General features: G+C 51.0%; 1 protein-coding gene across 5 annotated transcripts in view; it reads left to right on the top strand.

Moving 5' to 3' along the window:
* NFATC2 (nuclear factor of activated T cells 2) overlaps positions 1 to 27,982 on the top strand; it is a 156,010-nt gene that overhangs the window by 102,274 nt on the left and 25,754 nt on the right. For all 5 annotated transcript variants that reach the window (XM_027977332.2, XM_027977330.2, XM_015099935.3 and 2 more), the window contains exons 7-9: positions 8,727 to 8,782; positions 9,426 to 9,552; positions 10,833 to 11,522. In XM_027977332.2, the coding sequence (XP_027833133.1) occupies positions 8,727 to 8,782; positions 9,426 to 9,552; positions 10,833 to 11,522 (873 nt within the window). The remainder of the gene's footprint in view (positions 1 to 8,726; positions 8,783 to 9,425; positions 9,553 to 10,832; positions 11,523 to 27,982) is intronic.

The raw sequence follows: 27,982 nt of genomic DNA, 5'->3' as shown, positions 1-27,982 counted from the left end.
TTCATCAGAGGAGCTTTGCTTTTGCTGTTTCCTGATGGGTTGCATCCTCCCATTTCTACAAAGCTCAACTCAGAGGTGACGTTCTTAAGGTGCCTCTCCTTGACCATCTGCTCCGAAGGTGCTCGACCTCCTTGCCCTGCCTTTTCTGAAGTTCTTAGCTCTATGAGAATCACCCTTTTAAAAAAAAAAAAAACCATTTATTTATTAATATTTTGGCTGCACCAGGTCGTATGAGATCTTTAACCTTTGATGTGGCATCTGAGATCCTTATTTACAGCATGTGGGATCTAGTTCCCCAACCAGGGATTGAACTCTTCATTGGGAGTGCAGGGTCTTAGCCCCCGGACCATCAGGGAAGTCCTATCTACTGAAGAGATCTTGTCTTTTTTTTTTTTTCTCATTTATTATCTAGTCTCACAAATAGTTTCTTGAGGGCTGAAACATGGTGTTTGCTGCTGTGTCTGCAGCATCTGGAACAACCTTGGCACTTAGTAGGTGCTTGTGGTGGTGGTTTAGTTGCTAAGCAGGTATTTAGGCATATTGCTGAGTGAATGTATTTAATCGTCACACCAGCCTGGAGAGGCAGACACGATTACTCCCATCTTAAAGATGAGGTCACTGAGGCTCACAGAGGTCAAGCCATGGGCCCCCAGGTCAGCTCCCAGCTGGTGACAGAGCCAGAATCCTGGGGAACATTTATCATCAACCCTAGAGAGCTCTCTCACAAGAGGACAAAGAGGAACCCCACAGAATGATCTAGAGCTTTCCTATTGACCACTTTCAGTAATTGCTGAAAAGCCTTTCTATATTCTCTGAAATTTAAGAAATGTGTAACCTCCGCAGGCAAAGTTCACCCTGGGAAGTCCAGGCTGTTCCTGACTTCAGCTGGTAACCCTGGCCCCCGGCCACCCAGGCCTCAGGCGGAGTCGGGGGTCCCAGCAAAACATTGCAAAACAGGAAAAAATCTAAGGACACAAAAATAAAAGTGATGTGGCGGCGGAAACGGGGTTGCCATGGCTCCGAGCGACTCGCCGGGCCTGGGTGGGATCCAATGTTTTGGAAGGTTCCTCCACATGACACAGGGTTTTGGAATTTTTCAGCTGGTAAATCTTTCTTAATTCGGGCCCCCCCTCCCCCTGGCCCCAGCCAAGTAGCTCCCTGGCCCTCTGTGTCCCGCGGGGGCGTTGGTTGGAAATGTGCCTGTGTCGGATTACTCAGCTTTGAAACTTAAATTGTTTGAAGAGAACTTGTGTTTTGTTTTGCTGGATGGTTTCTTGGACCAGTCTGATGGCAGAGGCTCCTATCACCTGTTGAGAGGGCAAATTGATTTTTTAGAAAGAAGGCGTGGGTGGTGGAATTGGAATTCCCTCTTTCCCACTGAGTCATCACATCCTAATGTGAGTCATTTTATGACTTGGAGGTTCCCAAAGGTTGTATTTTGAGCTTTGTTTAATAAATATAAATGCATATGCTTAAAATAAAAATTTTTTGCTAAATTAAGTACTTTTCCATGGATTCGTCCCCTGGAAACATTGGAACTCACTTAGAGAAGACACCTCCTCTTCCCACCTGTTTTTCCCCATGGGTTTGGCTTCACCCCATCTGGTGTCTTCTGAAACAATTGACTTGGTCTGGGATTCTCTCTGCCTTGGACTTGCCTCTGGGAAAGGTCAGCCTTTAAGCTGGGCTCGACCATGACTAAGGCTCTGTAGACCTTTGCCCTTGGTGACTCATGTCCACGGTGTCACAGGTCCCTTGGGCTGGAGCCCACCACTTAAACACAGCTGGCTGGGACTTTGAGCATTCCCCCAGTGACAGAAGTCAGATTGCAGCTCAGGAGCCCACCCCCACCCCCGGAGAGAGAGAAAATGGTCTTTTCAGAGGGCTGTTTGTCCAAACTCCAGTCCTCTTATGTGCAAGAACAGACTTTGAAGGATCCTGCTATTTCAGCATCTTAAAAAGAGGACATGAGTTTTCTGATTAACATGGGCCCTGGTGTTTTCACCATCAGAAATTGTTCTTGGCGCCAAGAGACTTTCTGTAATTTGCAGTCAGCATGCTGGAATTTCCACCCCCGTCGAGAAAATCATACCTTTTATTAACGAACTGTCTGACGCCTTCTTGCATTATTTTTTTTTTTCCTACAGTTTTGGTTGCATACTTTTTAAACAGAGTGGTACGTGTTTAAGGGTAAGCAGGCTGAATTTTGGATCGTCCGGCAGATTTAGCTTGAAGCCTGGATAGACCTCGTCTTTTGTGCTTTGGGGCTTGGTTTCCCCGTCTGTAAAAGGGGGTTTGGTGGTATTTGGGCCGTAAAAGGAGATGGAGGATCTGAAAGTGCTAGGCCATGGTAGATGCCCAGAAGATGTCAGCTGACTGTCCACGTGTCCCCTGGGAGCTCGGTTTACTTACCCGAGTGAGTAAGGCCCAGGTTGGTTTCTTGTCTGGGAGAAGGGTCCTTCCTGGCACAGGTGAGCCTTTCCCCTCCTCTCGGCTCCCAGCCATCAGACCCTGCTGTCATGCCTGACGCGATGGAGGGAAACTGAGGAATGCCCCGCCCCCTACCCCCATCTTACAGCTGGGAAGCCCGCTCACCGTGGGAGCTGGGCAGACTTTCTTGAGTTGACAGCACACGTCAGAGGAGGGCTGGGCCCCACACCCCCGCTTCCTGGTTCTCTGAGTGACTGTGGCGGCCGGTGGAGGACACGCAGGGATGACAGCCCCTCGCTGAGAAGAGGTGCCCCTGGGCTGGGATGAAAGCTGAGCTGAAATCTGGCCTCTATGCAGACGGTGTGCTGATGCTCTTCTGGCCTCGCTCCTCCACACACTCAGCCCCCAGGATTTCCGTGGCTGCTCCCTAGATATTTATTAAAAACCTAGTGTGCACAGGTTCTGTGCCAGCCCCTGGGGGCATATGACCAAGGAGGTCCCTGCCCTCAGGACATGGCTAGTTTCAGACTTGCCTACAAGCAGGTCACTCTGAGATGGGATGAGTGCTGTGAGGACAGGGGAACCAGTCCTAGGAGCAAGACCAAAGGGTCTGGAGGTTAAGAGGAAAGTATAGGATGCTAACTTGAATCCAGATTTCCTAGTGTGAGTGTGTCCCCCACAGAGGCACAGAGCTTGGGACACACGGTAGTTTAAAAAGTGTTCCTTGTTTTCTGAGATTCACGTCTAACTCGACGGTCCGTATTTTTGTTTCTTACATCTGGCAACTGTGGACTGTGTAGTCAGGGAGGGCTTCCCTGAGGAGGTGCCTCTGCACGGAGCCCTAAAGGCAGGAAAGAGGGAGCCACATGGGTGGTCGGAAGAGTGTCCAGGCAAGAGGACCTGCCCCGGGCCAGGGCCCCAACGTGGGGCTGAGCCTGGGGTGTTTGGGGAACTGAAAGCAGACCCAGGCGGCTGGTGCAGGGTGAAGGCGAGTACACCACCAGTCAGGCCTGGAGAGGTCGCGGACAGGGTGGGGCGGGGGGTGGGCGCTGGCGGGGGCGGTCAGGTCAGGCTGGGCTGTGTGGACGTGGCGAGAAGTTTGCATTTCCTTCCAGAAGCGAGTAGCTGTTGGAGGCTTTTAAGCAGGGAGATGTCATGATTGAATTTACATTTTTAAGATTGCTTTGGCAATCTGCAGGGAGAATGAGCTCGGGGTGGAGGCGGGGGGTGGTGAGGTGACTGGGCAGGCGCTCCAGTTGTGCAGATGGGGACACAGGGGGCGGGGTAAGCCTGCCGAGGAAGTGGGGAGGCGGAAGGAAAGAGGGGAGGTGTGGGAATCAGGCTCTTCCTCCCCAGCTCTCAGGAGACCCATCGAGGGCAGTGGCACCGTTTCTGTCGTTAGTCCACTCCGTCGTGGCTGGCTCTGCGAGCCCGCGGACTGTAGCCCTCCCAGGTTCCTCTCTCCATGGGATTTCTCAGCAAGAGTACTGGAGTGTGCTGCCATTTCCTTCTCCAGGGGATCTTCCCGACCCAGGGATCGAACTTGCGTCTCCTGCGTTGGCAGGCAGATCTTTACCACTGAGCCACCTGAGAAGCCCAGAGGTACCATTCTGGGTGGATGAAATCCTAAGGGGCCATTCCTGACCGCCCCCCACCCCGCATCTGCCCGGCTCATTAAGCCCATGCATCCAGGGAGCGTGAGTTTTTCTGCTAGTTAAGCAATCGTAAAGAGCAGACCCAAATGACTTCAGCCATCTTCCTGGAGAAGGGAGCTAATTTTAAACAGCAGAGCCAGGCCTGGGAAGCGTCACACGCGGGCTCCTAACCCACACTGACACTTTGATTTCCTCCCGGTTCGCCTGGAGCCCAGTGGCACGCTCATGGGCCCCAGTGAGGACGGGCTTGCTTCCCTTCTTCTGAGCGCGTGCTCCTTTCTGCGGGGGGTGGTGACGTGAGCCCACCGCTGACATGAGGCTGACTGCGGAGACTCCAGCTCAGACCCGATGCCGCCCTGCTTGCTGCTTCCGGGTGCGCTCCTCCATCAGGGGATTCAAGAGCTGCCTGCAAGAGCTCCACAGGACCATCCACCCACTGGCCACGCGCCCCCGTGTTCTCCTGGCGGCGGAGCCGCCAAGTTAAAGCAAAGGCTGGGATATTTCTTGAGCCGTGTGCTTCCCACCCCATTGTTTCTCTTACAGAGTCTTGCTGAGGCTTCTGTAGACCCAACCTCTTTGCCCGAAGGAGCTGGCTCTTTTAGCTTCTGAGTAAAGACTTGGAAGAGCCTATTTTGTGCTGGCTGCCAGCCCCTGTTAATTTAGGACAGGGGAAGTTTGCCCGAACATCTGCTCGAGAGACCGAAGTCCTTTATTTCATCTCAGCCCAGAGCAGTGGAAGCAGCCTGGGCCTTCTCGAGCCTCTTCTGTTCTGGGCAGGTTTTCTGAGTCCCGGACCTAGGGTAGCAACCCGGAGGTGGATTACCTAAAATTATCTAGAACTCGGGCTGAGTGGCTCTCGTTGAGTTTGATTCCTTGTCTGTACCTGTAATAACAGGCTCCTTCCTTCAGTCAGTTCCCTCAAAGGACTCTTCACAGACAGGCGGTGATTTCGCTTCGTGGGGTCTTTTTGCAGAGCAGCCAGTAGCCAGCCATTTCCTGAGCTCTGGTGATGGGCTGAGCGCCGGGGAATCCTGAGGTCAGTTTGTGCATTTAGTCCACCTGTGTTTGCTGAGCATCTATTAAGTGCCAGACACGTCGTCCCGGGAAAAAGCAGAGAACAAGTCTGCAGTGTGGCCCTGCTCTCTGGGAACGTGTCCCCGCCCTCCATTCAGGCAGCCAGGCCAAATGTCTAAAACTGCCTTTGGGGCCTTAAAAAAAATGGAAATAATGGTGAAAAGACCCATATTTGAAAGGAAAGAAAACTCAGGCACCATGCCACCTGTTGGAATTATTTTTTCAAGAGCAAAATCTTCGTTTTTAGATGAAATTTCATCTTGAAACGGCAGCAGCTAGTTAAAAAGCCACTAAGCCATTCTGTAGGCCAGTTGGCTTTAAAAAAAAAAAAAAAAAGAGAGAGCTGTGGTAAACTGCACCCTGGGCTTCCCGGGTGGCTCAGACCATAAGGAATCTGCCTGCAGTGCGGGAGAAACCTGGTTTCATCCCTGGGTCAGAAAGATCGCCTGGAGAAGGGAATGGCAACCTGCTCCGATATTCTTGCCTAGACAATTCCATGGGCAGAGGAGCCTAGCAAGCTACAGTCCACGGGGTCCCAAAGAGCCAGACATGACTGAGTGACTAACACACAAACTACACGTATCATAATACTGATCGTTGTAACCATCTGTAGGCGTATCATTTAGTAGTATTAAAATGCAGTCACAACGCTGTGTAACAGCACTGGTTTCAGGACATTTCCCGTTTCTGAAACAGGAGATCTGTGCCTGTTAAATAATAACTCTCTCCTCCCCCAGCCCCTGGTAACTTGCAGTCCCTTTTCTGTCTCTATGAATTGGCCTATTCAGCGTGCCTCATATGAGTGGGATCAAACCATCTTTGTCCTTCTGTGTCTGGTGTATTTCGTAATGTTTTTAAGGTCTATGCTTATCACACATATCAAAATTTGCTCCCCTTTTAAGGCTAAATAATATTCCAGTGTATGTATCAGTTCAGTTCAGTCACTCAGGGTGTCTGACTCGTTGCTACCCCACGGACTGCAACACGCCAGGCCTCCCTGTCCATCACCAACTCCTGGAGCTTGCTCAGACTCCTGTCCACCGATGCGGCGATGCCATCCAACCATCTTATCCTCCATCGCCCCCTCCTCCTCCCTTCAGTCTTTCCTAGCATCAGGGTCTTTTGCAGTGAGTCAGTTCTTTGCATCAGGTGGCCAAAGTATTGGAGCTTCAGCTTCAGCATCAGTCCTTCCAATGAATATTCAGGACTGATTTCGTTCAGGATGGACTGGTTGGATCTCCTTGTCATCCCAGGGACTCTATCACGAGTCTTCTCCAACACCACAGTTCAAAAGCATCAGTTCTTCGGCTCTCAGCTTTCTTTATGGTCCAAGTCTCACATTCGTACTGTATGTATAGACCACATTTTGTTTTTCCCTTTATCCACTGATGGTCACTTGGGTTGTTTCCATCCCACGGACCTCTGTTTTCCTTGACGAAGCACTTTTCTGCTTCAGCCACCACTTAGATTATAACTGTTACATACTGCAGTGATGTAATAAAACTTTGATCATGTCAACAAATGACTGAGTCCTGGGGCATAAAATGAAGTCATGGCCCTTGAAGGTATCCTGTAGGGCAGGTGATGGTGAGGGTACCCAGAGGGGATAAACTTGGTCCAAAACTGGGGACTTCAGCTGAGTCTTGAAGGCCAAGCCACCACCAGTGCCCGCCTACCTCCATTAACTTGGCGGAGAAGCTGCATGGTCTTGGGAATCTGCAGCCACATGATGGAAGAGCTCAGTTCAGCCAGTGAGAGGCTGAGGAGGAGAGTGATGCACCAGACATCAACATCGTTCTTGGATTAATCTGTTACTTGACCTTCTGACATAGCTCACACTGCAGCTAGTGAGGATGTGGTTTTTGATGAGGACCTGTGCTTAGCTCAGACTGCCTTCTGAGAGGTGGACACATGTCTCTTCGATGACCTGTGACCTGTCTTTGATTTTTAAAAGTGAGGATTTTCTCAGAAGAGCTCTGTCCGGGGCTTCGCACACTGACGTACCCTGTCTTGATGACTTGACTTCAGATTCCTTGATGTCTATCCATCTGTCCTCTCTTGCTTCCTTTTGAGCAGTGGCTGATTTCAGCTCCTGGTTTTTCCCCGCCCCTGTCAGCAGCCTTTGGCGCTGCTGACACTTTGGTACATTCAGACATGAAATGTTTGCTAGGCACTACCATGTGTTGGGTGTTGGCGAAACAGTGGCAACTCTTAACTTGGTCCCTTCCGCAGGGATCTCTTCCCTTCGGGCATAAACCTGTGTCTCCCCTCGTCATTTCAGGAACTGCAAGGCCAGAACGTGCAGGCTGGCTTGTTGGAGATGGCTCCAACCGGCTTAGTACTTGTTCTTCCTACAGGTCATCTCGATTGCATCAGCTTTGGTGGCAATCACAACTTTTTATTATTTATTATGTTGGGAAATATGCCCTCTACAAGTTGAAATAATGCCCGGAAACTCAGTTTCTTTGGGTAAACCTGCTGGTCCAGGACATGTTTCAAATCTGACCTATCACAGAAGCTGCTAATCACCACGCTTACAAAGGTGGGGGAGCGTCCTTTGGCCAAACGTCGGGACACAGTACATACCCAGCCCACCTTGGAGAGTTAATGCTACACCTGAGCAGATGAAAGGCTCTGAGCAGTCCTGCGGTAAAGAAATCCACTTGCCTGACTCTGCCTTTGCCAAATGCTTACTAGCTGGTAGAGCTTGCTTTCCTTTCTCATAAACCCATTTAATATTCTTCAGAGCCAGTGCTCCACAAAACACCCTGGAAACACTTGTGGAAATGATTTGTTTCAGCCCCAAACTGCCCACTGGCCAATGTAGGTGGTCAGCAAAAGAAATCTATTATTTGCAAATGCAGAGTTTTGTTTGGCCCAGCTTGTTGGCCCCAAACTGGGGAGCCAGTGCCCTGCCCCAGGGAAGGAGGGTTCACCACTGAAACCTCTCTGCGCCTGTTGTGATGGGTCACGTGAGAGCCAGGCTCTCCGTTGACTGAAAGGTGGAGGGTGGGCGCCTGTGTTCCCTCCCTCTCCAAGGCCTCGCGAGCCAGGACATTGTGTAAACCTCCAAGGACAGAATATGTGAGCCACCTGTGTTCTCAGACGATGGAGAAGTCATGTCTGGGACAGCCGTGGGTCTGTAATGGGGCCCCTGCGACAGTCTTGGCATATGCAGAGCATTTTGGAAATAGCCTTTGGTTGAACAAAGCATATTATAAAGTAAAGCATATGACAATCCTTGTATCTTAAAGAAAGACGTAGATATTTAACTATAGAGAAAAAAGATAATGGTTTTGGGATGATGGACAATTTCTATTTTTTCCCTGATTTTGTAGCGCTGCCCAGTTTTCTGTTGTCCATATTTCTTTGCAAAAAGAAATATGTGTTTATAGAAATAAAAATACGTATATGTACATACGTGCGTACCTAATGCACACAGGTAGGTGTACTTTACTGAGGTGATCGAACCTAGAAGCCAAGGTCGGTATAAGTTGGTGAGTTTTTGTCTTAAATCTCCTGCTGCTAAGAATTCCTTCAAAGTCTGTCATTTCTAAATTTTTCCAGATGGGCAGCAAATTTGGGAGATGGAGGCCACGGTGGATAAAGACAAGAGCCAGCCTGTAAGCACCCAGATGCGCTGACCGGATGCCCTGTCCTGTCCACCCCCAACCCTTGTGTTCTCTTTCCCTCTTTTTTGTCCTTTCTTCATCAACGTGCCAGTGCTTTGGACCAAACAGGCATTTAGTGGGTATTGAGTTGATGAGTGAATTATACGTTTCCTGAGCATCAGACCCTCTGATTTGTAACAGTGACATCTTAATATACTTTGATGGAGTAAGTAGTAAGTCATCTTTGCTGCAGCTGAAAAGTCAAGTTCCCTTTAATTAGAATTTTGCCTGTAAGCCTGCAGGATATGTCATGAGTCTTTTTATTTTTATTGAAGTATAGTTGGTTCACAATATGCTGTTGGTGCACAGCAAAGTGACTCGGTTATGTGCGTGTATACGTATGTATCCATAGTCTCTTTTTAAAAAATTCTTTTCCATTAGAGATTATTACAAGAGATTGCATACAGTTCCCTGTGCTAGAGAGCAAATCCTATTTGTCTGTTTTATATAGAGTACTGTGCATCTGTCAATCCCACACTCCCAGTGTGTCCCTCCCCACCACGAGTCCTTTTAGATGGGCTGGCTCACTGTGCTTAGGACCCTGGGTAGGAATTTACTTGCGGTTGCAGTTAAATCATTGACAACTTTCTTTCAGAACATGCTTTTTGTTGAGATTCCTGAGTATCGGAACAAGCACATTCGGACTTCGGTGAAGGTGAACTTTTACGTCATCAATGGGAAAAGAAAACGAAGCCAGCCTCAGCACTTTACCTACCACCCAGGTAAGGAGTTCTCTCTGGAGGCCCCTTGGGCGTGAAGAGGCGGCACTGTGTGCAGGTGAGGATGCCTGTCATCTGCTGGGCGACTTTGGGCAAGTGACTCACCCTCTCTGAGCCTCAGCTTCCTCCTCTGTCAGGTGGCACCTTCCTTATGAGAGCTGTAGAAATCAAATGCATGTGAAGTGCTTGGGACCATCTACATCAATGATATTGGCTATCGTTATTAGTATTTTCCCTTGCAAGGGCAGAGTAAGCATGGGGCACATGTAGGCTTGTTTACTGGAAGATGGCAAGCTTGATGACTCGTCTCTCTGTCGTAGATTTGATCACAGTAGAGGCAGAAAGTGAATATGCCCTAAAATCCAGCTCCTTAGGGACCCCACAGTAGGTGGACACTTGGTAGATAAACAGTTACTGAGCGGGTCACCAGGCCAGGAGGCCTCATTCCCACCAAGCACTGCAGTTCCAAGACAGGCAGCGAGAGCCGTGTTTCATTCATTCCCTTGTCAAGAAAATATCTGAGTGCCCGCACAGTGCCAGGTACTGTTTAGGGTGAGCTTCCCCGGTGCCTCAGGCAGGAAAGAATCTGCCTGCGATCTAGAAGATCCAGCCTCGATCCCTGGGTGGGGAAGACCCCCTGGAGAAGGAAATGGCAACCCACTGCAGTATGCTTGCCTGGGAAATCCCATGGACCGAGGAGCCTGGCGGGCAATAGTCCATGGGGTTGCCAAAGAGTCGAACACAACTTAACAACTGTTCAGGGTGCTGGGGTCCCAGCATTGAGCAAAAAAGACCAAGAAGAAGAGTCCTCTCTTGGAGGAGCTGATAGTCTAGGCGGGGCAGGGGGTGGAGGGGGCGGTGTTTAGATAATAACTGAGCGCGTGGAGTGCACAGACATTTCAGATGATGCTGAGTGTGATAAGGACGGCAGGCAGGGAAGGGATGGGAGCTTCCAGGGCAGAGGGAGGAGGCGGAGGCATAATTTGACATCAAGCTCTTGTCAGAGCTCTCCCCCTGGGGGAAAAGACAGCACATGGTCCAGGGCTGACGGCAACCCACCAGCCACTTTCCGCTATCAGAAAGACCTACAGTTCAGGGCCATCACCCAAGGTAAAACTTCTAACCTAAGACAGTTGCACTGGGGGAGCTCTTACCCGAGCCTAGATCTTTGATCCCGGCCGTCTGGCCTCCCGAGGCTGTGCTCCTATCACCATCTGCCCATCCTCTGTGCTCCCCCGGCGGCGCTAAGAGAGGTCCGCCCGTGTGCTCTTCTCTTCTCGCAGTCCCAGCCATCAAGACGGAGCCCACTGATGAGTACGACCCTGCCTTGATCTGCAGCCCCGCCCACGGGGGCCTGGGGAGCCAGCCGTACTACGCGCAGCACCCGATGGTGGCCGAGCCCCCCTCCTGCCTCGTGGCCACTATGGCTCCCTGCCAGCAGTTCCGCTCGGGGCTCTCATCCCCCGACGCGCGCTACCAGCAGCAGAACCCGGCGGCCGTCCTCTACCAGCGGGGCAAGAGCCTGAGCCCCGGGCTGCTGGGCTACCAGCAGCCCGCCCTCATGGCCGGCCCGCTGGCGCTGGCGGACGCCCACCGCTCTGTGCTGGTGCACGCCGGCTCGCAGGGCCAGGGCACGGCGCTGCTGCACTCCAGCCCGGCCAACCAGCAGGCCTCGCCCGTCATCCACTACTCGCCCACCAATCAGCCGCTGCGCTGTGGGAGCCACCAGGAGTTCCAGCACATCGTGTACTGCGAGAACTTCGCGCCTGGCCCCGCCAGGCCCGGCCCGCCCCCTGTCAGTCAGGGTCAGAGGCTGAGCCCTGGGTCCTACCCCACCGTCATCCAGCAGCAGAACGCCCCCAGCCAAAGAGCCGCCAAAAACGGACCCCCGGTCAGTGACCAAAAGGAAGTGTTACCCGCGGGCGTGACGATCAAACAGGAGCAGAACTTGGACCAGACCTACTTGGATGACGGTAAGAGGCTTGTCTTCCTCATTGTGCGTGAGTTCGATGCCCTGTAGCCAACCCCTTTACCCCGACCCCAGCAAGCTGACTGTATGGCCTGGATAGCCTCCTTTACCTGTTTGGGGCCTGGGTGTCCCCCTCTTTAAAGGAAGGGAATTGAAAAAGATGACCTTTAAGGCCTCAGCCAAGTCTCTGCATGAATCATTGCCCAACAGGAGTTTGGGGTGGGCACTATGGGTTTTAGTTGCTCCTCCTAAAACCACGGCAACAGAGAGAGCAAGTGGGGGCAGCTCCGGCCCTAGGAGTGTGCCCTGGGTCACAAATCAGGGCCGTTTAACTGCTTCCACTCTCTTTCCATCCGCCAAATTTAGACCGAGCATAGGGGAACAGAAAAGAAGGAAAGCTAACCTTTTATTCCTGGAGAGGAAAAAAAAACCTCCCACTGTATAGTCTTCTGTTGTGTATTTAGGGGAGGGGGTGGGGCAGAGGGAAGGGGAGATCTTGAAGGGTGGCTGCCTCGGAAGGGTGCATGAATGGGGGCTCGCGGGCAGGCTGCAGGCGGTCTCTACCACGTGCCCGTGGAACAGAGCCGCACATTGATGCAGGGAAACAGTGAGCTTCCGCTGTGGTGAGCCCAGCTGATGGGCTGGTTGGGCCAAAGGACAGATGCAGAGCCAGCCTTGTGTGTCTGTAGGTGCCCGAGTGGGTGGCAGGGCCCAGCCGGGGGCAGGCTTCTTGGGAGTGGCAGTGTTGGTGGTGTGGGTCTATGATCGCAGCGAGGGACGGTGAGCTGTGCAGGCAGGACTCACCTGGGACCAGCCAGATGCCACTGCAGGGGCAGAGAGGGCAGGGCGGGCAAAGCGGCCTTCCCCTGGGGAAGGAAGGAAACGGGTGGCTTGGATTTCTGAATGAGAAGGAAGGCCTGTCCCACTGGCTGGCATCTGCAGCTCCAGCCTCGTCCTTGACTGGCAACAGCATCTGAGACGCCCCGAAATGTCAGTTATTCAGGAAAATTTACTCTCGGAAATGCAACCAAGATATAGGAAGTAAGAGGCAAAAAACTTCGAAATAGCCACAATAGTTATCATGAAGACCGGGTGCTAGGTGTCAGACACAGTGAGTGCAGGGCGCTCACTCAGAGACTGTTGACTTTTACTTTACGCAAAGTTTTGACAATCCGCCATTTTTTGTAGTTTCCACGTCCCCTCTCTAGTAAAACTGTCTTTCAAAAACTCCCCCCCAAGTGTATCCAGCAAAGGTCCTGAGAACCTCTTAGTTTAGAGTCAGGCTGCCCCAAGTGCCTTACAGAGGTGACCTTGGAGTACTGTTGAGTTAATCATTGAGCTGACTGGTCCTGAACATTCAAACGCAGATTGAATTAGGAGCACTGTGCTCTGTTTGAAAGAGAGAGACCCTGGGGCCATCCATTCGCAAAACAATGTATACCCGAAATGGCGAAGATCGAGCGTCAGTGCTTAGCTGAAAGCGGGTAGCAAACTGCGCTGGTGCGGAGTGCCTTCCCGACTGAGAGATGGATAAAGTGGGCTGTAACCCGACCGCTCTCCACGCGTCTGCTCAGGGCTGGATCAGGCAGAGGCGCTCCATAAATAAGTGATGCCGGAGCAGGGGCTGGGACTGTGCTCCCCTGACTCTGTCCCACATCGCTTTGGTCTCTGGAGTAGGAAATGTACCAGCCCCTCCCGCCCTGTCCGTCATCCCACCACACAGACCAACGGGGGCATCTTGGAAAGAGAACGGGCTCAGTCGCTGGTTCTCTGAAATGCATTAGGACCCACGGTCATGAGTAAGCTCTGAGCACCTCTTGTTGCCCAGACAGCTTGTGTTACGGAGGAAGCAGCTGAGCATGGAGACCCTTTGGGGCCTCCTGAGTGTCTGAACACAGGCAGGTTCAAGGTCAGAGTGAGGATGGCCTCCCAGAGGGTCAGTAACACGAGTCAGCTCTAGGGCTGTCTTGGAAAACCCGATACAGTGAACCTGCTTCTCTGGGTGGAGCCTTTTCTTAAGTACGCTCTTCGTAAGCCCAGGCTTCCCTGCTGGCTCAGTGGTAAAGAATCCGCCTGCCAATTCAGGAGACACAGGTTCAGTCCCTGGTCCTGGAAGATGCCCTGGAGAAGGAAATGGCAACCCTCTCCAGTACTCTTGCCTGGGAAATCCCATGGACAGAGGAGCCTGGCAGGGTACAGTCCATGGGGTCGCAAAAGAGTCGGACACGACTGAGCAACTAAAATAAGGACAAACCGTAAGCTCCGTTCCCTGGAAGTTTAGGAGGCATTCTCTGAAACGAGGGTTCCGTGGCTGGAAAAGGGGAGAAACACTTGATAAAACCAAGTTTTTGTAGCACCTGTTTACTGCAGGACTTCTCAGAGCCTTTACTGACCTCGTGGACACTCTCGGCTTCCAAAACAAGGGAAATTGTTCCATCACCTGTACAACCCCAGGGGTGCTGCTCATATTGAGTATACTCCGTGTGAACAGAGCCCTTCCAGCTGTACAGCCTGGCCGGCCTGGGACCCCTTTCCCCTGACGTTCAGGAAGAGTAACGCCGAGGCATCTCAGAGTTCAGAACCGGCCCTGCCCCATCCTGTGGGCCGTGTTCAGGCTTCATGTTCCTGGGGCCAGAGCGGAGCACAGGGCAGGGGATGACCTCCACCCGTGTGGCCCCCAGATGCAGCCCCTTGGCCACTGGTGAGATGCTCTGCGCCTGACTGGTGCTGTCCCCAAGCCTCTGCCCAGCCCCGGTCCCTTCAACGGGAAGGCGCCTGTGTGGCCTGTTGTGTGTTCAGGGCTAACCCCAGCCTGCCCCACTGCTGTAGCCACCAGGAAGAGGGCTACAGCATCGTCTGCCAGCTGCTGGCTTTGAGGTCCCTCTCGCAGATGCCAATGTACTCAGAGAACGTTCTCAGGCTCCGCCGTTGACTTCATAAAGGTGGGGTTCAGGCCGGTCAGCTCTCTGGCGCTTCTTCCTGACCAGTAAACTGGAAATCCGGGGTCATCTCTCTAGTCTGTCTGGGAGACCTGCTAGGTCCTTTTCCATCCCTTTGATCAATTCCCCAGTGGAGATCCCCCCAGAAAATACACTCTGGCTACCCGAACTCCAGCAGAAGATGCTCCTGGGGTGGGGATGGGGGGCTATTTCTCAGATGCCATTCCTCTGCCTTGGGATTTTGGCAGACTTGACTTTCCTTGGTCATTTTGTGAGAGCTGGGCTGACTTGCTTTGAGGGTCAAAGAAAGGTTCCGCAGCTGGAAAGGGAAGGGGTCGCCACGGAGGACTTGGGTCTAAATGCAGACGCATCACCCTTGCAGTGGCCACGCTGCCCTGCTGTGATCCCGGGAAGCCCCGGCCCTTGGCGCGCTCTCCCCGACCCTTGGCTCACGACCCGGCGCGTCTGGTCTGCGTCCCACCTGGTCCCACCGCTCTCCTTCCCAAGCTGCATTCCTGCACACAGACGCTGTCTGTCTTGGCCCCCATTTTTTTCCCTTGGAACTCCAAAATGCAGCTTCTGCTTTCTCCACTCCAAGGACTCGAGACGTTTTCCAAAAGTCTCTTTCTGAGCTAGCAAAATAAGTGATATTCCAGGGCCAACGTATCCTCACTCCTCTCCTGTGTGCCTGCCAGGACCCAGGCTTTCTTTCACAGTTCTTCTGAAATGCATGCTTTGCACACACGTCCACTGTTTTTTTTTTTTTCTCCTCTGTCCCACTTGTCCCTTTCTGTAACTGGCTTCTTGCTCTAAAGCCCCAGGCTGTACCTGGGAAATAACCTTCAGCTCAAAACAGTAGCCTGATTCTGGGAGCCCTGAGCAAATCCTTCCCTCCCTCCTTTCCTGCCCCCACCCATCCGGCTCCTCTCCTGACTTCCTCTCCCCTCTCCTCCATCCTGACTTAACTGGTCACCTTCTCTGTACCCTGGTGGCTCAGATGGTCAAGAGTCTGCCTGAAGTGCAGGAAGGAGACCCAGGTTCAATCCCTGGGTCAGGAAGATCCCCTGGAGAAGGAAATGGCAACCCGCTCCAGTATCCTTGCCTGGAAAATCCCGTGGATGGAGGAGGCTGGCAGGCTTGCAATCCATGGGGTCGCAAGAGTCGGACCCGACTGAGCGACTTCACTTTCTTTCTTCTTCCCTACCAGGCTGTGAGCTCAGAGGCGTGGGCTACTCTTGGTGGGTTTTCATCAAGAGGGCACCATGAATTGATTTCCCTTTCGAAGATGTCACTGGCTGCCTTTGGACAGTGGACAGTAGGGAGGCAAGAGATGGAAAACAAGGGGCTTGCTTCCTTTTAGACACACCCTGATAGAAAGGCAGTGAGTCCCGTGGCCCGCGTTGTGGGGAGCACGCAGGGGCGGGGCTGGCACGCTTTACAAAACGCTGCCTCGCCAGTCCTCTCCTCCGTGCTGGTTTAAGCTCCTCCCTCCTAAGGCTGTGGTGAGAGCGTATTGAGTTAAGGCACATCATATCTTAGGAACAGGGCTTGGCCCAAAGTACTCCCCGATAAATGTTAGCCACTCTTTTTGTTTGTGAATTTAATTGACTTCTTGGAGGACAGGGTTCAACATTTTTACCACACATCTGCGTAAGAGAATAAAAATCGGCTATTCTGGTCTTCGGTGATGAGCCCATGTGCCCTTAAGCCCTGTCTCTTCCACATGGGCTGGAGTAAGGGGGACAGAGCCCCAGGGCTCGGGCCCACGGTTCCCTTCCCAAGCTTCTCTCAGGGGCCTCAGGACATCTTCTCACACAAGGGGCCGATCCCCTGGGCCCAGGGCCAGCTGGGAAGCCCTGCTCTGCGTTCCCGGTGGAGCGTGAACGTCAGGCCCATGTTTTGCTTGCTGTGCCCTTGGCAGAGGGTCCCAGCCTTTTACCCAGAGGCTCAATGTACCAGAGCGTGAGAACCAGGTCAGGGCAGAGTGGACAGCAGACAGGCACACCCTCCAGCGTGTAGGAAGTGGGGAAGCACATATGCCTGGCACGGCTTGTCCGGCAGGTTGGGGGGCTTTTCGCTGGGGCTGCTCAGGGCCCATGGCACAGCTGTCACAAAGCAGCTCCTGTTTGGAGAGGCGGGCGAAGCCCACAACAGCCTGCCTGCCGCTGACGACGGCCGTGCGTCCAGCCGCCGCACTGGCCCAGGCAGGCTGGGCTTCCAGGCAGCCTCCCTGGGGGCGGCGGTGCTGACGGAGGCTGACGGGCAGGGATCGTCTGCTCTGATGAGAACTGAGCAAAGTGGTTGCCTGGCTGATGGCACCATGGAGAGTGTGATCTGGGTGTTGTAGCATGGGGCTGGGAGGGCACCAGAAAGCACCAAGGCCAGGTTGAACTCACACACCTTTGGTGGACACCAACAGAGTCCAGGCTTCTGCTGAAGGCTTTGGTCAGCCGTCTTTTTTAAAGTTCATTAAAAGATATCTGTGTTTTTATAAAGGCAGTGTGTCCACATGCTTGAAAAAAACAATACGAAAAGATACCCAGTGACATCGTCCTCCCATCTCTGCCCTGCTCCTTGACACCAGGTTTCTCAAGCCTTCTAGAGTGGCGTTTCTTGGTTTTGTTTTGTTTCTTTGTTCTAATCACTAAGGCCACCCTTTCCACTTAGGCCCTTTTAAAATAATTTTTTTCCTAATCACCGCCCCCATGAACTGTCAATCCCGATACCTGTTTTGGTACCAGGCCCTTTGCAGGGCCACAGACCATGGTGATGTGTGAGACCGTCCTCGCCGTTGGGGGTGTATCATCCCGATCGGGAATGCATGCTGTGGTTTCTGTTTGTAATCGTGAGCACACGCAGATATATCTTCTTCTTTTCCCCCTTGGTTCTACCAAAAGGAGCAAAACATGCCACAGGCCCCCGAGGTCGGGAATGAGCGTATCGCGCCATTGCAAGCAGCACTTACGCACCCGTCACGCAGGGAATGGGCGGGCATGTCAGGGGCCCACACTGAGGAATGAGATGTCTGCTCTGGGGGTCCAGCTTTGACTCGGGGCCTGCTGGCTATAGAGTTTCTGGAATTGTCTTCCCTGGCTTCCAGGCTGGCCTCAGGCTGATGGCCGAGGCCCCCAGCTCTGAGGGTGACTGCAGGCCTGGAAACGGGAGCATCTTGAAAGGAAAGCACTAGACCTGTGCGTGTGCGCGCGGTGCTCAGCGGTTCGTGTTCTTTTCTGCCACCATCATCATCGATTCTGGGCCCCAGCTGTGGTCTCCGTGTTTGGGTCCCCTCAATTCATAAGTTAAAGCGTATCCCCCAGTGTGATGGCTTTAGGCCGTGGGCCCTTTGGGAAGTGCTTAGGTCCCGAGGACGGAGCCCCATGACTGGGGTTGCTGCCCTTAGAGAAGAGACCTCTAGTTCCCTTCTGCCCTGTGAGGCGGGGATGAGAAAGCAGTCGTCTTGGAGGAAGTGGGCTGTATCTGCCGGCACTTTGATCTTGGACTTCTCAACCTCTGGAACTGTGAGAAACAAATATTTGTGTTTATCAGCCCCCACGTGACTGTTCTGTTATAGCCGCCCGACCTGATGAAGACCGACGAGGTAGAAGGGCAGAGCTGGCTCTGGAGAAAAGCTCCGAGGCTGACTCAGCCTGGGTCCTTGTCACCCCGCTGGGCTAGCAGAGGGAATTCAGAGTCTTACTGGAAAGGGCCGAAGTCCAGGAAACTGCTTGCCTAGAGAGAAGCCCTTCCAATGAATATTCAACCCTGAAGCTCCAATACTTTGGCCACCTGATGTGAAGAGCCAGCTCATTAGAAAAGACCCCATTTGTGGGAAGGATTGAGGGCAGGAGGCGAAGAACGTAGCAGAGGATGAGACGGTTGGATGGCATCACCGACTCAGTGGCACGAGTTTGAACAAACTCCAGGAGACAGTGACAGACAGGGACGCCTGGCTAAGGTCCGTGGGGTCGCAGAGAGTCGGACACGACTTAGGGACTGAACAACGTGTGAGAACTCCTGGTCGATGATCACTGAGCCAGTGGCGCCTCTGCCTCCCTCTCCCCCAGGAGAGGCTTCTGTCCCAGGGGCACCTTTCTTTTGCCCCTCCTGGTGTTTCCTCACCTTCTGAGAACCTCTAGCTTCTAGCTGTGGCACTTAGCTGTCCTTTCATCCCAAATCACGCGTACTTTGCATTGCTGGCTTATGAAAATTTAAGAGGCCACCTTCCAGCTGACTCCAGACGCAGAAGTGCTCAGCCATCTTTTTGAGATTCTGCAAAGCAGATGTTTTCAGAGGAATGTGCTCTTGCATTTTGAGGTCAGATGCTACCAAACCACAAGAAAGTCCATTCTCAGACTTGCTGTCCACTCAGCCTGCATTCCAGAGCAGCCTCTGACCCACAAAGAGCAGACAGGGCCCCAGAAAGAGGACCAGGGATATTATTTGGTGTCATCCGAAGGCCCCCCAGTCAGCCACCAAAACCCCCAGTTTAAACTGTACTACGTCCCGTTTCCACCTTCAGTATGAGGTTATGGTCTGGTGGTAACAGGTGAACATCCTGGAAAAGGAATAAGGTGATCAGTTAAGCAAGGTATGTAAGGAGGTGAGCGTCCAGGCCTTTTTTTCCAAGGCTCTTCTAGAGTTTCATTCTTACTAGCACAGCTTCCAGAAATTGCTAGGGCTCACTTCCTCCCTCGGTGTAAGTGCCAGGCAGGCTGGAGACGTGGCTTGTTTCAGGATCGTGAGCAACTGGGTGTATCGTAATGTCATTCCGTGCAGGACCGTACTTGTGATGGATCTTGCCTCATCCCAGGTAATCACCTAAGATCGTGCAGAACGGGTGTCTTAAAAAACACAGAACTCCCCAGTATCAGCTTGAGCTGTAATTCATTTCTCTCTGGCAAAGTTAGAACTTGAAAGGCGATTTAGTTATTTGAGGCTATGAACTATATTGGCGAGGGACAGTCAATCAAATCTTATTTTAATGCTAAATTTCTACTTGGTACTCCCTACCTTCTCCGATATCAGTAGATCTATTTCAGATAAATAGTAAGGTTTATTTTTATAGAAGAAAAAAAAACACCACCTTTCTTTAATGGAATAGCCCTGGTTTTGTTCCATTCCGCAGAGTTGAGCTTTGGGTGCATTTTGCCTTTTCTTATCCCCGAGCTTGGTTCTGGACTCTCTTTCCTTGCTGTGGACCGACTCTATTTTAGCACCGTTTTCTTTTACTTTTCATTCCGTTCCAAAAAACAAAAAGAGAAAGGCTTTGTTCTTGGGAAATGATGAAACCATTTCTCTGGCTCTTCTCCACCGCATTCCTGACACCTCTTTAATTTGTTACGGGCCCTGGGATCTGGTTAGCTGAGACCGTGGCTGTAAGCGCAAGGCTGGAGCCTGGTTTGCTCATCCACGATGTCAAGTGTCTCTCGTCTCTCTCTCGAGGGGAAGTCAAGGCACCCTGAGGGTGGAGTGTGAAGAGGGAGTCTGGGCAGGTCCTCAGATCCAGCCCTGTCCCTTCCTGGCGTTAGGATGACATCGGCGGCATCCCTTTCAGCGGCCATGAAATCAGATCTCCAGCCAGGCAAGCGAAACAGTGTGCGCCGCGGTCATTTTACAGTGAGCACCAAGAACCCCGATCCGGTTTTATGACGAGATTGCCTGTTGCAGGCGGTTTGGACTTAAGTCCCAGGCATGCTGCAAACCAACAAATGGGTTTCATCTGAAGCCCGTTAGTTCCACCATCCCGGGAAAGTTGAAAGGCCGCTCCCTGGTTGTTAAGTTTCCAAACACCCTGGGCAGAGTGGAGGTTCTGTTGCATAAGCCGACTACGTGGGGAACGCCTTTGAAATGTTCCGCAGCCGGTTCTTATAGATTTCTGGAAGGGGATGGTGTCTTTTGAATGCTCAGCTTTATTGGAGGCCTAAAAAAGAATTGACCCAGCGTTGATGAATGCACCCTTTCCACGCCTCACAGCTGGACTGAGTTGTGGTCTCTGCAGGGCTTGGCACGGGGGCGCCCCACTGGTGCTCCATGGCCGGACTGAGCCTGCACATATTTTGTTTGGCCCACGCAATGTTTAAAAAAAAATATTTGGATTAGATGCCAACGTTTAAAAACTAGGAGGTTGCATATAAAAAGACAGATTTCCGGCTTTCCTTGGAAAATCCAAAGATCTGGCCGCCCTAGGCCCCACACTCTGCATGGCGGCTACCTGGAGTCAAAGTCAAGGCTGGTGCTAAGTGGAGACCCCTCCTCTAGACAGAGCACACACTTGTGCATAGCTGCCCCCACCCCCTCCTGTCTCCTGACCGTGGGTGGAGTGTCCCTCGCTCTTTACCAGTCCGTCGGTACCGTCGTCCCTCTTACACTTGGCCGACCCCGCCCGGCCAGGGATTCCATCAGACCTGTTTGGCGTTTGCCCTTGTTACCAGTCGTCGGGAAGTGCCACTCACATCTGTGGCTGCCTAGCCCAGCACCTGGTGCGCAGCGGGGACTTTGGAGGTGTCAGCTCCCTCTTGCTTCCCTCCCCCTCCTTGTGGCTGCTGGTAAGATTTAAACACACCTTTTTGGATGGAAATGCTATAAATATATATATAAATATAGAGGAGCGAGATGTACCTACTTACCCACCCCTCGGCTTCACCTGTGGTCAACTCGTGGCCGATCTGGTTTGTTCTACACCTACACCTTCAACCATCTCCGTTTCACAATAATAACTTGAAGCAAATTCTCTACATCAAAAATCCTGGATACTAAAACCATACCATTTCATGTGTAAAGCTTCAGTATTGCATCTAAAAGAAAAGGGTTGTGAAAACATTCATAGTATACCACTAATGTGCAAGAAACTTAACGAAAAGTCCTTAAAATCAGGAAAGAGCTGGTGTATAAAGTTCCGGTCATCTCACCCATATCATAAAGGTTTTCTCCTTGTTTTATTATTCTATAGTTTGGATCAGGATTCAGACCAAGCCCACGCAGTGCCCATGGATGCCTTTAGTGTCTAAGACTGTTGTCATTCAGAGGTTCCCCCTGTAGAGTAAATGGCAGGACCCGTTTTTTCATTCTATCATCATCATCATCATTATTTAGCAATTTATTTGTTGAAAAAGACCAGATCGTTCATCCTATACAATTTCTCACAGTCCGGTTTTCACCAGTTATGTCCCCATGGCGAGGGTTAGCCTGTTCCTCTGTCCTCCGTATTTCCTGTAAGTTGGCAGTCAGTTCTGGCGCTTTCATGGGTTCGGGTTTAGTAGTTTTGGGCAAGACTGCTCCGCGGGGGGAGCATCTCTCCATCAGGAAGCACGTGGTATCAGGTGCCGCCCTCTTGGTCGTGTCACCAGCTGCTGACGTCTGTGCTGAGCTGCATCAATTCAGTGGTGCAGTGATTGCAAGGTGGCGATTGTTGTTCAGTCACTTAGTCGTGTCCGACTCTTTGCGACCCCATGGACTGCAGCACGCCAGGCTTCCCTGTCCTTCACTATCTCTCGGAGTTTGCTCAAACTCATGTCCATTGAGTCAGTGATGCCATCCAGCCATCTCATCTTCTGTCTCCCCCTTCTCCTCCTGTCTTCAATCTTTCCCATCATCAGCATCTTTTCCAATGAGTCAGCTCTTCATCTCAGGTGACCAAAGTATTGGAGCTTCAGCTTTAGCATCAGTCCTTTCAATGAATTTTCAAGACTGATTTCCTTTAGGATGGACTGGTTGGATCTCCTTGCAGTCTAAAGGACTCTCAAGTCTTCTCCAGCACCACAGTTTGAAAAGCATCGATTTGGTTCTCAGCCTAATTTATGGTCCAAGTCTCACATCCGTAAAGTGGTTATATTCTGTTCTAATTCTGTCTTCCCTTCCTCTCTGTTAGCTGGAAAAGTTCTATAAAGAGAAACTTTCCTTCATCAACAATGGTAGAATTCATATAGGAAGAGCAGGATGAATGCTGGATTCTTTCCCTCTATTTACCAGTTTTTAAAATAATGGTTTGGTTCATTAACATCCTCTAGTGGTGATCAATTAAGGACTTTTTTTAAAAAAGTACCATTATGAACTCATAGATTGAAACATAATTGATGTTTTAAGATTTTAATGGGCTTTTTTCTTGTTTCTTTTGTCCTTATCATTTGATGGATCTAAATAATGACTTCCTCTCCTTTCTCCCCCTGGCTTATGAAGCAATGTCCTCAGATATTCTGAGGCATCAGGAAAGAAAGATTTCTGTATGTAAACTGAGAGTTGTATTCCCTGTATGTGTGAAGGGGAAAATCATAAAATAGCTCTTGAGTGCCAGCTGGCTGAGATATTCCTTGCAGTATTGTGTGGTTTAAATAGTTTGCAGGGCAGGGGAAAGTTATGTATTGATGAGAATGTAGAGGGCTTCTATAAGTGAAACCCAAAGTAACAATAGCTTAAACTAGATGGATGATTTCTTTCTCATGTAATAGCACAGACGTAAGCAATCCAGGGTTGGTATTGTGGTCCCATGGTGCCAAGACTAGGCTCTTTCTTTTCACTCTGCCGTTTTTAGGAGGGTACGCTTATCTACACTGTCTTAAGATGGCTCCTGGATGCAGGAGAAGGTCCAGGAAAGGGGGGAAGAAAGGCATGTCCTGTCCCTTTAAGGTCATGACCTGGAAATTGAATTTAATCCCTGTGTCTGATGCCTCATTGGTCAGAGTCTTGTCATATGACCACAGTGAGCTGCAAAGGAGGCTGGGAAATGTAGTTTTTATATTTACGCAACCATGTACAGAGAGTGGTGCTGGTGGCTCAGAGGGTAAAGCGTGTGCCTGCAATGTAGGAGACCCGGGTTTGACCCCTGGGTGGGGAAGATCCCCTGGAGAAGGGAATGGCAACAACAAGAATACTCCAGTATTCTCGCCTGGAGAGTCCCATGGACGGAGGAGCCTGGTGGGCTGCGGTCCACAGGGTTGCAAAGAGTTGGACACGACTGAGAACCTTCACAACCATGTGCAGAGCTGCTAGTGGAAGACGGGGAGAATGGATTTTGGGGAAAAAGATACAAAAGGAGGTTGGGTGTTTTGTTTTGTTTAATATTCTTAGGAGTTATCTTCCTCTATTCCACAAACATTTATTGAATGCCTCCTGTATGCCAAGTGCAGTTTTTAGCTCCTGGGGACACAGCAGTGCATAATAAAGGTCCCTGCTTTCAAGAAGCTTACCCCTCCCAGTTAGGGAACCCAACCAAATAGCTAAATAAAGATGCAGTTGTCTCTCTCTATCTACAGGGACTTGGTCCCACGAGCCCCCTGCAGATACCAAAATCCACAGCTCCTCAAGTCTCGTATATAGAATGATGTAGTATTTGCATGTAACCTATACACTTCCTCTCCGATGCTTTAAATCACCTCTAGACTAATTGTAATACCTGATACAAGGTAAATGCTAAGTAAACAGTTGCCTAGCTTTTAGAACTATCTGAATTTCCCCCCAAATATTTCAGTCCATGGTTGGTTGACTCTCTGGCTGTGGAACCACGGGTGGGGAGGGCTGACTGTGTATAACAATGTCAGGCGGTTATAGTCTGTGAAGAACACCTGCAGCAGGAGAGGGAAGAGGCCTCACGTCCAGTTATTGCTAATCCTGCTCAAATTCAGACTCAATCCAGGAACCCCAAAACATTTGTTACCTTGCTTGCTGTTGACATTGGGGGCCTGCTCATTTGTCCTGGGGCTTGTCCCGTGCCCTGCAGGACATGTAGCAGCAGCCTTGGGCTCCAGTCACCAGATGCCAGTAGCATCCCAGCGCACCCCCCAGCACACACACACACCCCAGCTGTGACAACCAGCAGTGACTCTGGTAACTGCCAGATATATTCTGGGGGGAGAACCGCCCCCAGTTAAGAACCACCAGTCGGAAGGGTCCAGTGCTTGATTCTGCTTGAAACAGTAGTCTCATAATGTTGAGTGTTGGCTCTAAAGCTCTGTTTCGTAGACTGGAGAGTTTTGGGCTCCTGCGGGGTGTGGGAAGCCCCTGGGACCTCCTTCCTGGCTATGTTCAGTGTTTTCCCTGGTGAGTGCCCAGGACAGTGGCTTCAGGATTAGAAGATGTTGATAAGTAGCGGTTACCAGAGGAAGCTTGACTCGGAGCCCCACGTGGCCTCTTCCTTGCTTGTGGCCTTGGGCGAGGCATGTGTGAAAAGCAGTTTTATAGACTGTTGTGTGCCCCGCAGATACGGGGGAAGGCCTCCTCTAGCATGTGGCTGGCAGGCTGCTGCCTCGGGACACTGCCGGGGGGTGTCTCCCTGGGGCATTTGTTTTCTTGGTTTACCTTTAATCAGCTGCTGCCCATTCATCCATTCTTCTCTGAATGGACATTCACTGCGCACCCACTGTCTCCTGGGCTTTGTGCCAGGAGCTGGGCTAAAATAGTGGTTGCAGTAGACAAAGGACCTCCTGGGACCAAGTCTCTCAGGGAGACATTAATCAGAAGCCGGATGTGAGAGGTGGACCGTAAAGGAGGCCGAGCGCCAAAGAATTGATGCTTTTGAACTGTGGTGTTGGAGAAGACTCTCAAGAGTCCCTTGGACTGAAAGGAGATCCAGCCAGTCTATCCTAAAGGAGATCAGTCCTGGTTGTTCATTGGAAGGACTGATGCTGAAGCTGAAACTCCAATACTTTGGCTACCTGATGTGAAGAGCTGACTCATGTGAAAAGACCCTGATGCTGGGAGGGATTGGGGGCAGGAGGAGAAGGGGACGACAGAGGACGAGATGGCGGATGGCATCACCGACTCGATGGACGTGAGTTTGAGCAAGCTCCAGGAGATAGTGAAGGACAGGGGAGCCTGGCGTGCTGCAGTCCATGGGGTCTCAAAGAGTCGGACACGACTGAGTGACTGAACGGCAACCAATACGAGTTTCAGACGGGCTCAGTGCTCTGAGTAAAACTCAGAAGTGAAGGTAGAGGACAGTGTATCTTCAGGTGGAGCCGTCAGGGACAGCCTCCTTGAGGAGAGACCTTGAGCTGAGACCTGATGGAGGAGGTAGGGGCAGGGAATTCCAGACAGAGGGAACAGCCGGTCTGAGTGTTGGTTTGTGTGGAGGAGAGAAGAGGGGCCTGGGATAGTTGAGATTCACGACCAGGAGATGAGATTTTAAGGACAGGCCAGATCTCAGACTGCCTCCGAGGCCATAGCAGGAGGTTCAGATTTGATTCCTGGAGGGAAGGGAAGCTGCTGGCAGGTGGAAGGTTGCAGTCTGGTTGTGTGTTTGACAGGCTGGCAAGTATAGGAAATAATTATAACGTAACAACAAGCCCTTCCAGTTAATAAGCACCTTTGGAAGGCAGAGACTAATTATCTCCGAAATCAGGGCTGTGAGACCAGACTGAGGAGCGAGGTCGTGATGAGTCTCAGGTCTCAAAGCTCGAGGCTCAGGGGATGAGCTGTTGGAAGCATGCATGTAAGAGTGATCTAGATTCAATTCATAAACAAAACAGACCCTTGATCTTGGGCCTTTCACTCCGTGTATCTGATGAGACATCAGAAAAGTAGCTTTCCCTCCAGACCCGGGGATCTGACTGCCTCCTGGACGCTGTGTGTGGACACCCGGCAGGAACCCCAGCCTTGGCCAGTGCTCAAGTGAGCTCTTTACCTGACCCTACTCTGCTCCTGGCCCCTCTCCCCTATCTGTCGTAAGGCATTTGAGATGTTGCCATAGGCAAGTGACTTAATGTCCGTGACCTCAGTTTCCCCCTCTGTAAAATGGAAGTAATAGCAGTACTTCAGGTTTAAATGAAGTGATTTATGAAAAGTGCATGTAGGAGGGTCAGCCACGTGGCTGGCACTTGTCGGCTTCAGCATCTTGCCCTGTCCAGGGTCGTGCCAACCCTCCTTTACTAGCTTATCAGCACTTCCGGTTGAGGCCATCTGTGCAGGCCTCACAGTGAGCCTCGTTGTCAGGGATGCTAGCCCAGGCCCTCTGGACACCCTGCTGCATGCAGGGTGCGAGAGGTCCACTGTAGTCCTGTTCGTGCCAGCAGAGGATTGGAAGCAACCTCAGTGTCTGATAATGAGAGTCAGCCACACGGGGGGGTACTGAGCGGCTGGAAATAAGAGTAGAAGAGGGATCTTTTCCTGTTTGTTTTTATGGTTTGGATTTTTTTTTTCCATATGCATGTCTTTACTTTAAAAAAATTAAGGGAAAAAAGATAAAAGGAAGGGACACATTTCAGGTCCTAGCAATGACCCTAAAAGCTACTAAATAATATTTTAAATGGGAATGTAGAAACAGAACGCTTTCAGTCATGCCTGCAGATGCACCTCCCGCTGTTCGGAGCTGTTTCTGTCCTTGTCCACCCTTCTTGGCTTTGAGTGGAGAACACATCGCTGTGCTGAGGTTTTCTTGCTTCTGAACCCGTGCCCAAGCCATCATCTCTGCCTAGAATGTCCTCCCCTCTCCCTGATGCTTTTTGAAACCTGACCAGCATTTCAAGACTCTGACAAGCTCCCTGCAGCCATAGGGTTTTTCTGTTCATATGAGTCCTGGAGACACACCTGGTTCCCTGCAGTTGCTGTTTATTACATATGCCTTTCAGGTATTTCTCCATATTTTTTCTCTCTCATTCAGTTCAAGTCTCCGGGTGGTGAGGACCAGTGTCTCTAACTTGTCTACCCCAGCTTCCCTGGGGCTGATGTTGCACACAGTAGGTAAGCCTCTCACGGCGTTTTTTAAAGTCCACTTTGTGCAGGCCAGCCCAGCTCCCTGCACGTAAGATGCTCATCACATATTTGTGGAACTGAATGAATATCCCAGAATGAAATGGAGATTATATACTGCCTGGGTCTTAAATGACTTACAACTATTCATCATAAAACCACAATGGTTCTACTTCTTTTTAATAATAATAGAAGCTAATACTTAGATATCACTTATTATATTCCAGGCACTCTTCTAAGACATCATTATATTAATTCATTTAATCTTCACAACAGCCTCATGAGGCATGGACTATAATTATTCCCGTTTTATAAATGAAGAAACTAGTCCAGAGAGGTTAAGTAACTGGCCCAAGATCACACAGCCAGTGAGTAACTGAAAAACAGTGAATAAAGAATACAGATATTCTTTATCTAGTTTTTTGGGGAGCAAGATGCCACACATTTCTTTGGGAGTTCAGGAGTACAAACAAAGTCCAGAGCAACTGCTAGCAAGGTGTCACAGCGTATAAAATCTGGGGAGATGACCTGTGCCCCGAGTCCTAGAATCAGGTCTTATCCCTATAGCTTTAGGGCTGTGAGCTTTGCCAAAGGCCATTAAAAAGGTTTGAGAGATGTAGCAGGAAGAGCCGCAGCATTGAAGTGGTAGATGTTTAATCAAATGTCTGTAAGCCTAAGATGTCAGTCAGTCACCTTCCCAGGTGGCACTAGTGGCAAAGAAGCCCCCCTGCCCACACAGGAGACGTGAAACACGGGTTCGATTCCTGGGTCAGGAAGATTCCCCTGGAGGAGGGCATGGCAACCCACTCCAGTATTCTTGCCTGGAGAATCCCCAAGGACAGAGGAG

This window comes from Ovis aries, chromosome 13 (assembly GCF_016772045.2).
Source record: "Ovis aries strain OAR_USU_Benz2616 breed Rambouillet chromosome 13, ARS-UI_Ramb_v3.0, whole genome shotgun sequence".
NCBI lineage: Eukaryota > Metazoa > Chordata > Mammalia > Artiodactyla > Bovidae > Ovis > Ovis aries.
This window is presented reverse-complemented; position numbering and strand designations above follow the sequence as displayed.